The sequence below is a fragment of the Lytechinus variegatus genome, chromosome 1 (genome assembly GCF_018143015.1).
Source record: "Lytechinus variegatus isolate NC3 chromosome 1, Lvar_3.0, whole genome shotgun sequence".
NCBI classification, from domain to species: Eukaryota; Metazoa; Echinodermata; class Echinoidea; order Temnopleuroida; family Toxopneustidae; genus Lytechinus; species Lytechinus variegatus.
This window is the reverse complement of record NC_054740.1, coordinates 17,487,565-17,499,754: the sequence shown is the minus strand read 5'-3', so window position 1 is coordinate 17,499,754 and position 12,190 is coordinate 17,487,565. Positions and strand designations below refer to the sequence as shown.

The following is a 12,190-nucleotide window of genomic DNA, read 5'->3' as shown; positions in this document are numbered from 1 at the left end:
CGCCCTTTCCCTTTGACACAGCGTGAAAACAAGCATTTCTGCACAAACAGATTTCTGCGAGCTTTACAAAAATGGACAATGCTCACTCAAGTGTAACATTATGTCAAAACTTTTACTTTCATTGATGATGAGACCCAAATATATGTGAAAAAATTACCCACTTGTTGTATCTTTTTCATCCCAGGGCTTTTTCTAAGTGTAAACTTTTTTTTGATATGCACTTTATAAAGGTCTTCTTATAATTTACTTTCAATATGGTATACACTCTACTTTCCTAAAAATATAAGTATATGTACATATAACATCTTAAATGGGGGGAGGGGGGTGGTGATAATCTTACGAGGAATAGTGCTGTCTTTTTGATTATCAGTATAATAATAGGCGGTTTCAAACCGCCTCGATCACAAGAATCCCCGTTGAATTACGAGAACTTTTTAAGGCTAAAAAATACCCGTTAATTATTCCTGCATTCACACCGCCCCGAAACACATCGTTCGGGATAAGTTCCCGAAGTTACGAGCATGCGCAGTGTGGTCTGATAAGCAGGCAAGGCGGGAGATTCAAAATCTCTAGCCCAGCAGCCACCCACGCCGCCGCGCCCAACGACACGCTGGGATAAAAGTTCCCGTAATTTGCTTTCACATTGCCAAAATACCTGCGACCTTGGAAAAATCCCCATGAAAGTTCTCGTAATTTCGCCAAGTACCTACTATTTAGCTGGTATTTTCTTTCGGGGAGATTACGCGTAGTTTGCTTTCACATTACCAAAATACCTGGTATTTTCTGATCGGGGTAAATTTCCCGATCAGAGAATACCTGGAACTGGCGAACTTCGAGGCGGTCTGAAACCACCTACTGATAATACGTGTACATGTAAAAATTTGTAATCCGCTTTTTTATAGAGTGCTTAATACATCGGAATGATGTGTCTAAGTGCCTTACAGATATACTATTACCCCGGCAATTGGATTCAAACAGCATATATTCAATGTGATGTTCTACGGTTCATAACAATTGCGGAGATGTATGATTTGTGTACATTGTACCTCCATGGTTTTTTAAAGACTTTCAATATTTGATTTCTGCAATGTGATCTTTTTACAGAAGCTAATGTTTCATTGAGTTTTAAAACACGGATATGGATATATTTACCTGTATCAGGAAGTATCACCAATTAAAGTGATTGGTTAACATTGGTTTGACTTTAAAAAAATCTGAGCTAGAAGGTCACACCTGTTACCTGTGTCTGTGATATGTTACAAAATTGAAGCCCTGAAAAAATTGCGTTCGAAAATCGTTATTTAGTGCTTCAAAAATTGAAATATAAAGTGACCGGAAACACCATCTTAATTTCATCCCATACAGTTATGTGTACTATTTAGGCGTCTATAAGACGCCTATTTACAAAATCGGGGTTTGCCTTGTAGTTTTAGCTTTTCATTCCCAATAATGGTTGTTTTCAGGGTTTGTTAGCTCTAATACATGCACTTGTACACATGTTTCATCTTGGTTTGAGAATTTTTTAAATCGGCTGCTTACAAAGTTAAACAATACCTTTAACATGACAATGTAAAGCGCAACTCGGTTTTCATAATATATTTAAAAAAAAATTGATGTTTGTTGATTTATCTTATGGGCAGTTTATAAAAAATTTGTTCCAGATACAAATATCACTTATTCAATCAATCAAAATTGCAATCCTTTCGGTCAGACAGGAAGACGTCATACATACTGTATTATGCTTTTCACAGTACAGAAATTTCCTGGGGTTAAGCTTAGCCCAGTTTGGTTTCATAAAACGCTTTACCAAAGTGGGCTAGCATGGTAAATAGTAGAGTACTATCTGGCCCTGCTAAAAAGCAGGGTAAGCCGGCTTTTATGCTTTTCACACTGCACTTTTTGTCCTTAACCTTGGGAAATAGGTGGGGCTAAGGGGAGTCTTACCCCCACCAAATTCCAGAGGTTAAAGGTAAATGCTAGTTTTGGTAACGATATCAAAATGAGTTTGAACAGAATCCAATGAAATGACCACTAAAGTGTCTGTTTGTATAAATAAAACGCATGTGCCAAAGGATTCTGGAAGAAATTTTGTAATTGCTGAGAAATCAGCAAATAAGCACAGGATTCCGGTAGAGAGGGCCCGACGCTCAAAGCAATAATTATACATTGTCCCACGTGCACTTATCTGTGTTGGGGATCTTCAGTGTGAACATTTTTCAGCGTAGATTTCAAGATTTCACAAAGTTCAGTTAATGTAACTGTACCAGTTCTAGATCCTCGATGATATACTGATAATTAAGCCTTGTTTTACAAACTTTCTCATGAAATCAGTGTTTACTGCAACCACTGGAATTTCTCTTTAAGCTTAGCCCACTTCGTTTTCACACTATGTTTTAGCAAAGTGGGCTAGCATGGTAAATAGTACGGTACTATCTGGTCCTGCAAAAAAGCAGGGTTAGCCGGCTTATTGTGGTGCTAGCACCACAATTGCGGTGCTAAGACATGCAGTGTGAAATGAAACAGGGCTAAGGAAAAAAGGGGCTAAGCATGAGCCAATCACAGAAGTCGAATTGCACGTTAATCACGCTCTGTTTCATAAAACCATCAATATTCATGAGTTGTGTGATAGTCCACGGTAAGGCATTAACCCCGGCTAAGCATATAGTATGGGGTTAAGAAAGACAGTGAATCGAAGAAAGATTGTATGGAGTTAAGGATAGTCTGAGGTTAAGGATAGTATGGGGTTAAGGAAATGCAGTGTGAAAAGCATATTATTGTTGTGTTAGCACCGCAATTGTGGTGCTAAGAACTGTAGTGTGAAATCAAACCAGGCTAATGAAAAGTGGGGCTCAGCATTAGCCAAACACAGAAGTCGAAATGGCACGTTAATCATGTGCTGTGTGGCAAGAAAAATCATCAATATTCATCAGCTTTGCGTTAGTCCAGGGTGAAGGCATTAACCCCAGCTAAGCAAACAGTATGGGGTTACGAAAGAGAATAGGGTTAATGATAGTCCGAGTTTAAGGATAGTATGGGGTTTAGGAAATGCAGTGTGAAAAGCATACATGTATATGACATAATATGATAAAGGTACCACCATATAAATAATTCTTCTTCTGCTAGGCATTATCTGTGTGTCACATGCTGCTGCGCATGCTGGACCACCCAGGGCCCCATTGCATAAAAGTTATAATTATAGTACTTAATTTTGCCATCCTATGGTAACTACATTGTACCATGGTAACAATGCTAATAAGCCAATCAAAATCAAGGATTCCATGAAAGATACCATTATATAGCATAGTTGCCGTAAAAGTAACTTTTATGCAACCTTACCCTGTTGCCCATGGGTTGTGCATACAGTACCTATACCGCATTATGTATCCTCTTCAGATAGTTAATGACTTCCATTTCATATGTACAGTGTAGTTTAGCTACAATAGTATTTGATTATGAATACACTTTACATATACATGTATATTAGGAGGAGATGTGGCATACCACTCATTACATGTATCAGACACAAACTCTTCTAAATAGTTTTGACAAAGTAAATTTTCCTTTTAATGCTTCAGTTGATCCGTTAATACTGTGCATGTCACCTTTCAATGTTATATTTCTCAAGATAAAATCTTTCCTAGTGTAATATGTGATTACCAAAGTTTTTTTTTTGTTCAATGTATGCTGATAGTGGACTTTGTGAGTGCACCATTCTGTGTACAGAAGAGAAATATCTTTGATGGGATTGATGATCCTGAGACGTTCTTTAGATCAGCTACAAGAAGTTATCTGGTGAGTTAAAAGCACGAGTGATAAAGCATTTTCATCAAGATGAATCATTAACGGCTCATTTTCAGAGAAGTCTTAGCATGTCTGGGCCATGTATCGTGACAGGTAACATCGATTGTTCAATTAAGCCTAAGAGAAATTTGTTGGCAATCCACCTGAAAGAAGTTGAAATAAATTATCACTGATATTTGTTTGTTTTTATTTCCCCATATACCTTTGTGCCATTCATGAATAAGCCTCCATTGTCGCCATCTAGAATAAGAAATTTTATGGTTAATATTGGTTTCTGAATGCTTTGTTTTTGTTCCATCTTAAATTACTTACTCTTTACTTACACATATAAGATGGAAACCTGACAATCCATTTTGGGAAACAACTCATGTTTGTATTTGCTCTCTCTCTCTCTCCCTCTCTTCTCTTGTCATTTGTAGACTCATCATATACTAATAAATATGGATGTCAGAGATCCTGGAGATAAGAGGGATAAGGATTCAATGAGGAGAAAGGGTAAGGATAGCCATAAATATCAAACAATATCAAATTTTTATGCTCTACATGTAATACTGAAAAAATCTTCATCTCTTTTTTGTCTATATGCTGTATTTCAAGTTTTCTTACTTGTGTTATGCATATTAAATCTATGTTTACATATTTTGTTGTATGATCTATTAATCTGATAATTCAATATTTCAGGTATGTTTGAATATTTCATTACAGTTGAATTTACCCCGTGCAATATTTGTGTTTCCATAAATGATTCCGCATTTCATCATCTGTAAATCTGTACTTCTATCGTTAAACCGGGGACCCTTGCATACTCACCCCTGTTTAGTTTTCTTTTCTTTTTATATAAAGTTTATGTAAGTTCATATTTCCTCTTTTGATGAAGTACAAATACCCTTTAATTCATTCACAAACACAGCAAAGAATCTTACAAAATGTGAAAAATAAAAACCCCCAAACTTTCCAAATTCTAAAGGACCTTCGGCTAAGGAAGGAATCATATTCCATGGTGGTTAGTTTATTTCAACTTTACACTGATACCCAGTTTTCATTATAAATTACCTCTCATGATTTGAAAGGACATGTGTGTAAATGGATAATTCTCCATGACCAGCTGGCCATGTTATTTTTTTTTATTTTTATTTTTGGTAAGAACTACCTTACATGTACAATTTTGAAGCCATATACAGTATGTAGAAATGACCTTTGAAATTGAATTTATATATGCATGAACTTTTTTTCTCTGTTATCTTAGGACTACCTTACATGATTTTGAGGGGCATCTATGTAGATGGATTCATTCTCCATGATGAGTCATTATACGAGGACTTGGATGAGGATGAGAGAGATGCAATGAGAAAGGAGAGTGAAAGATTGGGACAATTCCAAGCTAATCTGGATCCCAGAGAGGTATGTTATGAAGCACTTCAACTCTAAATCAATAGGGCAAGGGGTCTGTCTGTGTGCTGATCATCTTGGAAATGTATCTTGTGGCAGAATTGTTTGTTGGAAATACATATAGTTGTCTGCTGTTGATATTTGTACAATCAAAGCCACAACCACCACCATGTCTAATAGTACCCCCTACCACTATTTCTGTTACCACATTGTCTGTGTATATGTACATGTAGCACAAATGCTGTAATATGATCTTCTTGTATTGATCTACATGTATTTGCTGGTGCATCATGTTGAAGCAGTCTTGACCAAAATTACAGTGGAAATCCTTTGTCCAAAAAATGATATGATTAGAACGGGACCAAGTATTATCATTGGCAAAATTCACACCCTTCCGATTATGTTGTGATTCGTAACTTGTGAATAATTTATCTTAAAACAAGCCTGCCTGTTTAGATATAATGCATTGTACCCTTCAGAGTTATTGATGTTCATATGAAATGAGTAAGTGACCCCATTCATGTTTTTAAACAATTCTCAAATAAATAGGATTTTTGTCAAAACTATAGTAAAAACTTTTTTGCACTCAATTTGGTCAGAACTTTTTGCAGTCAGGTGTTCAAGCATATCTCCTGCCAAAGTGTTTTCCCCCTCCTCTCCACTGCACATTTACTTGTACATCCAAACTTGAACATGTCACATTAATTTGTTGTATTACAGGCCTTGCATCATATAAAGCACTGTCATGTGTATCAGATGTTTGAATTGTCCATATTGTTTGTTGTTAATATGTGTAATTGTGTAAGTGTTCTTTGCACATACAGAGAAAGTTTAATGTTACGCCTCGAGACCCCAGATTTGTAAGTCACTTTGAATGAAATTAGACTAAAATGCATGGTTTTGTAACTCATGCATTAAACTACCATGTAGTTCATCAGAGCGCTTGCATGCCTATAATTATATATTTGCTATGATGATTTACATTACTACTAACAGCAGGAACATGAGAGCATGTTGGGTTGCATGTCTTAGCTAATAATTGACCTGCATCTAAATATCCTATCCAAGGAAATCTGTAATTTACTTGTTTTTAAACTATAAAAAAATTGATATTTTCCATCTGTAAGTATCATATCCAGGATTTGGAATGTACATACATGTATTACATAATATTTCAGCTTTTGGATTAGCAAAATTAGTAGAAATTAAGTTGCTGTAAAATTTCAGCTTGCACATAAACGAGGAATCCAAGCAAAATTGAAGTTGTTTTAAAGAAAACAAAAGGAAAAAAAAAACACGAAAATCAGGTAGAAGGAAAGGTGAACAAATCTCCCTTATTTCTTCTCCAATTTCTTTCAAATTTTCATTATATTTTAAAATTTTTTCTTCTTTCATACAATTATCATTTAGTACCAAGGTTGTTTTCTTTAAAAAAAAATTCTGTATATAATGAAGAGAATACATTTGAAGTGACATTATGCCCCCTCCCAGAATCAGAAGATTATTTATTTTAGAACATGAATCATTCTGTACTAATATGTTGTAACGGTAGTCTGAGTTAACTGATTTAACACTCTTTTCTCTTTTATTTTTCCCATTGTTTTCTGAGCAAATTTTTCTAACCCCATAGAATTCATTTAAAGCATGCTAGTTTTGATGTATTTTTATACCTGTTCAGTATGATCAAGAGCATGGATCTATCATGAGAAATTGTCTGACAATTAATCACAATTGATGAAAGCAGATGACTTTGTATTACTATTATCAGTTTAAAGATTTAGAAAATTTGAGTCTTGTGTGCTATTAAGATGTAAATACAGCCCCCTCAAAAAAAATCCTTAAAGTTTTATGAAAAATATCAAATGATCTCATTAGAAATACTCAACCCTTTTCCCTATTTTCTTCTTAAAAAATGGGAATTAGTCAAAGTATATTCCTCTGTTTTCTTTGCCTCTATTCGTGCTGTATTGTGAATTCTTATCTCTCAGCTTTATTTCAGATATCTTTTCTTGATTTCTTTTGATACATGAATTTCTGCATATCTTGAGTTTCTGATGTTGTGCTCATTATGACATTTACTTCAAGGAAAATTGATAACATGTACATTTCATGTTTAGATTGCCATTAAGAATACAGCACTGTTTCATTTTTTCCTCCAGTATAAAGAGATACATGTACAGTGTAGTAATTTCCAAATGAAAGATGTACATGTACACTGTTCTTGTTGAAAAGTTGAACATAGTTTATTTTGAAATACTTGTAGTCAATTAAAGAATTTTAATATTACTCTATTCCAAATTTGGGACTTAAACAAATATATTGATGATCTATAGATATATAATTGACCTTTATGTAGTAATCTATGCAGAAATATATTCTATTTTAGGAATTTATGAATAATGCTATATGTATATCTACATGTAAATGTGAAAGGGCAAAATACAAAAATATATGATAGTTTTGAAGTGAAATATGAATTACAATCATCCTGAAATATGAATTACAATCAAGTAAGAATAATTTTATAAAAAATCCATATTTCTGTCAGTCGCAAAAAAGGCCTTATATTGAAGTTGCCATTTTGAATGAAGAGAAGAAGTAAAAAGTAATGTATTTGTTTGCCTTGATTGTGTTCAGGATATGCAAAGAACATGGGTGAGATTCTTCAAGTACCAACCATTATGGAAGATCAGGAATTACTATGGAGAACAGATTGCTTTTTACTTTGCATGGGCAGGAGCATTCGCCACTTATCTCTGGATACCAATGCTCATGGGTCTCGCAATTTGGGGATATGGACTTTTCCTCAGGTAAATTTAGATTGAAAAGAAAACAACATTATGTGACTTTCAGACTGGGCCATTTTGGAAAAGCATGTTATAAATATTGAATAAATTCTTATTTTAATTGATACTCTTGTTTCCTTCGCTGCATTGCATCCAAATATCCTGCTATAACACGTGTGAGGGTGCTAGCTAACTAAATGGCCCACCGTTTATTGAAACTTACATGTAACAATACCAACAAGTGTCCTATGACAAATGCGAAACCCCTATGTCAATACACTATCGGCCAATCAAATGATGCAATTTCAGTAGCTTTAAACAGCTGCATTTACCGTATCAGTTTATGAAACAGGGAACTTATCGTGAATGCTCATACAATGTTTGATAAAGAATTAATAAAAGAAAAAAATGTGTGAACCCCTTTTATTACCTTATCTCTTCATCCATTTTCTTTTGATATTTTCTCTTTTAATGCTACCATAGCATTGAGGATTACCAAGATGGAGTGGAAGAGAAAGAGAGGCAGAGAGAGCTGATGGAGGAACTACAAAGGAATCAGAGCATTTATAATCTGAGTGATGCAGATGAGAGTCTGTTAGCAAATCTTACTCAGCAACTAGAGGACGAATCTCTCCTTACCATGTGAGTTTACTATTTATATTAATGCCTTATTTATTTTTTTTTCACTTTTGTAATTTATGTTTTGCTATTAAATTTCAATGTGCAAAAGAAAATCAACAATAGAGTGCACAAAGCGAAAAAAAATCAAAAGACGACTGTACATTTCCAGGGCCCTGGCTCATATGTTCAGAGTTGTTATTTATCAAATCAATTGTTATCATGGGAAGCTCATAACACTGTTAGCTACAATTTAGATTATGTTAATACAAAGAATTCCTTTAAAATGACAAAAACTCATGCATACATCACTGTTTATACTGGTTGACATGTCCCTTAAAGGACAAGTCCACCCAAACAGAAATCAATTTGAATAAAAAGAGAAAAATCCAACAAACATAACACTGAAAATTTCATCAAAATCGGATGTCAAATAAGAAAGTTATGACATTATAAAGTTTCACTTAATCTCACAAAACAGTTATATGCACATCCTGATCAGTATGAAAATGAGGAGACTGATGACGTCACCCACTCTCTATTTCTTTTGTATTTTATTGTTTGAAATATGCCATATTCTAATTTCCTCCTCACTGTCAAGTAGAACCATAATTCCTCTCTGAGCATATGGAATTAGCATTGTTTAATACTTTATGGCTCAATCAAGTTGGACCTTATTGTCAAATCTGTAAAAAATGAAATATTGTTTAATTTAAACAATAAAGAACAAAAGAAATAACGAGTGAGGGACATCATCGACTGTCTCATTTGCATGCCACTGAATTGTGCATACATGTATCACTGTTTTGTGAAAATAAACAAAACTTTAAAACTCCATATTATACATATTATTTTGATTAAATTTTCAGCTATATGCTAGTTTTATTTTTTTCTATTAATTCAAATTAACGTTTTTCTGGAGTGAACTTGACCTATAAATAAGATTACAATGCATTCTCTCTCTAGATGTAGTATATGGCATCAAACATCATCCATATTTTACACGTATTGGCCAGTCTTCGTAATTTGTAAGACATGGCCAAAGTTTTGATAAAATATATTGATAATAAAAAATAATCCAATTGATTGATGAATATTTGATTCATTAGTTTTTAAATAAAAAAAAATTGTTATATAACTTGTTTCTATATTCTACATGTATTTCACATTGTCTCTTGATCTCTTTAGAGTATTAGAATGCTACTTTTGTACTTGCTTGCTTCATTACACAAAGCTCAGCCTATGGTTAGCATTCAGGCTATCTTTATACTTTTCCACTGTAGACTAAAGGTATACCCACAATGTAATTTATTGAAAGAAGAAAATCAATCAATTGAAATCAGTTATTCAAGGAATGAACATTTTCTTTCGGCAAAAACTGTGTTGTTAAGACGGTGACTAAGCTGTTCAGATGTAATTGCCTAATCAATTATTCATATGCTGTTAGTTTGATCAGGCAATAGGATTGCTGCTCTCCAAATTCCTGGATTGGAATGTAAATCAAGTTATTTCTAAATGCAAATTGAAATAGCAAGCATCCAAATGAAAGTGTGAATAATGTATAAGGATTTTGGCTCTGCCGTCTTGACAAATCATTTTAATTCTCTTCAGATTCGGTGTAACGAAATCCAGCCACATGTGTATTATGTTTAAAAGTTTTGAAACACTCCCCTCTGTCTTGCTACTAAATCCTCATGATATCCTTCATTTGTAAAATAATAGACTGAAGGTGAGTTAACAAACTCATAAAATCATAATGATATCATGAGTTTGTCCAAACAAATCAGGAAAAGTTTGTCCAAACAAATCAGGAAAATTTTGTTTGTGCTTCATTAAAAAAACACAAGGGAAAATATATTCTTAACAAGATCACATCATCTGGTATGAAATTCCTGGAATACAAATATATTGACCTATTGATATGGGGATGATACAGAGTATGTTTTATAAACACCCTTCGTTTAATCTTAAACAAATATATGCATACAGGATTACAGATGCAGGCCTAACAGTGTTCAAGAACTCCTTTGACTCAGATGTGACTCCATATTATGCTCTTGTTATTTGCCTTTGGGGTAAGTCTAATTCATTTTATGCTCCTCTGTTTCTCTCAAAATGACATCCCTGGGTTATTTTGTAAACAACTTTGCTGTTTCTCATAATCAGCATTAGTCTAAAATTTGGAGCATCCTGTTGAAATGGCATTGATTAATTTTCTTTTTTATCCTTTGTCTGAGTCAAATGTCTCTTTAGGGTCTTATGCTTTAAGATCCTTCTTATTTCCTTCTGCAGTGTCTTCCTTACATCACATCTCTATGGAATTCATGATTTGATTGTCTTATCACATATTCTCATTTATCTAGTGATGAATGAAACACTATTTGACCTTTAACTTTTTAACCTTTGACCCTGTTGACCTGTATAATAGGTACAATATTCCAGGAGGTATGGAAGAGAAAGCGAGTGAGGCTGGCCTATGAGTGGGATGTTGATAGCTATGATATGTCAGAACCTGATAGACCTGAGTTCTATGGTACCAAGGAGAGGCCGGTAAGTGATCAAGGATATTACATGAATTCATGAGTGGTATGAAGTGCCAAAGTAGATTTATAAAGTGATTTCATGACAGTTTCATTACAGTATGACCTTACAAGTCTGTTTACATAGTGGTAAAGAGCATATTTTGCATAAAAAGTCTTCGATATTTTTATTTACTTATTTTTTTGTTTAGTTATTTGATTATTTATTCATTCATTATCTATTTATTTTCATTCATTCATTCATTTAATTTTTATATATTTATTTTTTTTTTACTATTTTGTTACTATTAATATTATTTATTTATTTATTTTTTTTTTTTTTTGGGGGGGGTTCAAATGTTAATCAACCTCTCCATATTTCAACTCTTAGCCAAGGTAACCTGATATTACTGAGGTACCCATTTGGCTTGAGATATTAAGTCATTCCTGAAAGTCAAGCATGAATCCGTAGCTTCATGAAACTCATTGTACAGTGTAATATACAGCATTCAAATAGGGCATGAGTGTCAAAACCTACTACCAATTATACTTTGCACATAATTCAGTAGTTGTCTATTCCTAGAGAACAGTTGAACAAGTCCTACAAATGAGCAAGATGGTCACAATCTGGACTGATATCTTGAATTTGATTTAAGATTTGTTTGTTAGAATGATGATGAATATCACCAGTTGAATTGAGAATGTAGCACTGGATGATACCTTTACATCAATGATCGGACGCTATCTCTTGATCCTAGACCATCAATATATACCTATTCTCAAACTTTGTTTTTGTCATTAATATTTTTGTTTGTTCCCATCAGGATCCTGTATCTGACCTACCAGATTGGTACTACCCATTCTACAAAAGCTTCCTGAAATTCATGGCATCGTTTGGTATCCTTGTATTTATGGTAAGCTATAAAGTTCATTTACCCCTGGTTTACTTAATTAGGTATGCTAAATGGTATAAGACAAAGTTGGTATGTGTATTAGATGGGCAAGGACCAATTGGAAATCTGCCAAATTTCTAGAAATGCTGAGTGGCAAGTTGGCGAGATGGCCATTGTATGAACT

The 12,190-nt window shown here is 33.9% G+C and overlaps 1 protein-coding gene across 5 annotated transcripts in view; it reads left to right on the top strand.

Moving 5' to 3' along the window:
* Positions 1 to 12,190, top strand: part of LOC121407635 (anoctamin-4-like) — a 42,299-nt gene that overhangs the window by 17,758 nt on the left and 12,351 nt on the right. For 4 of the 5 annotated variants that reach the window (XM_041598815.1, XM_041598807.1, XM_041598838.1 and 1 more), the window contains exons 4-12: positions 3,692 to 3,792; positions 4,221 to 4,296; positions 5,048 to 5,202; positions 6,015 to 6,050; positions 7,828 to 8,000; positions 8,460 to 8,618; positions 10,584 to 10,669; positions 11,023 to 11,144; positions 11,938 to 12,027. In XM_041598815.1, coding sequence (XP_041454749.1) covers positions 3,692 to 3,792; positions 4,221 to 4,296; positions 5,048 to 5,202; positions 6,015 to 6,050; positions 7,828 to 8,000; positions 8,460 to 8,618; positions 10,584 to 10,669; positions 11,023 to 11,144; positions 11,938 to 12,027 — 998 coding nt within the window. The remainder of the gene's footprint in view (positions 1 to 3,691; positions 3,793 to 4,220; positions 4,297 to 5,047; positions 5,203 to 6,014; positions 6,051 to 7,827; positions 8,001 to 8,459; positions 8,619 to 10,583; positions 10,670 to 11,022; positions 11,145 to 11,937; positions 12,028 to 12,190) is intronic. The other variant, XM_041598823.1, reaches the window with a different exon arrangement.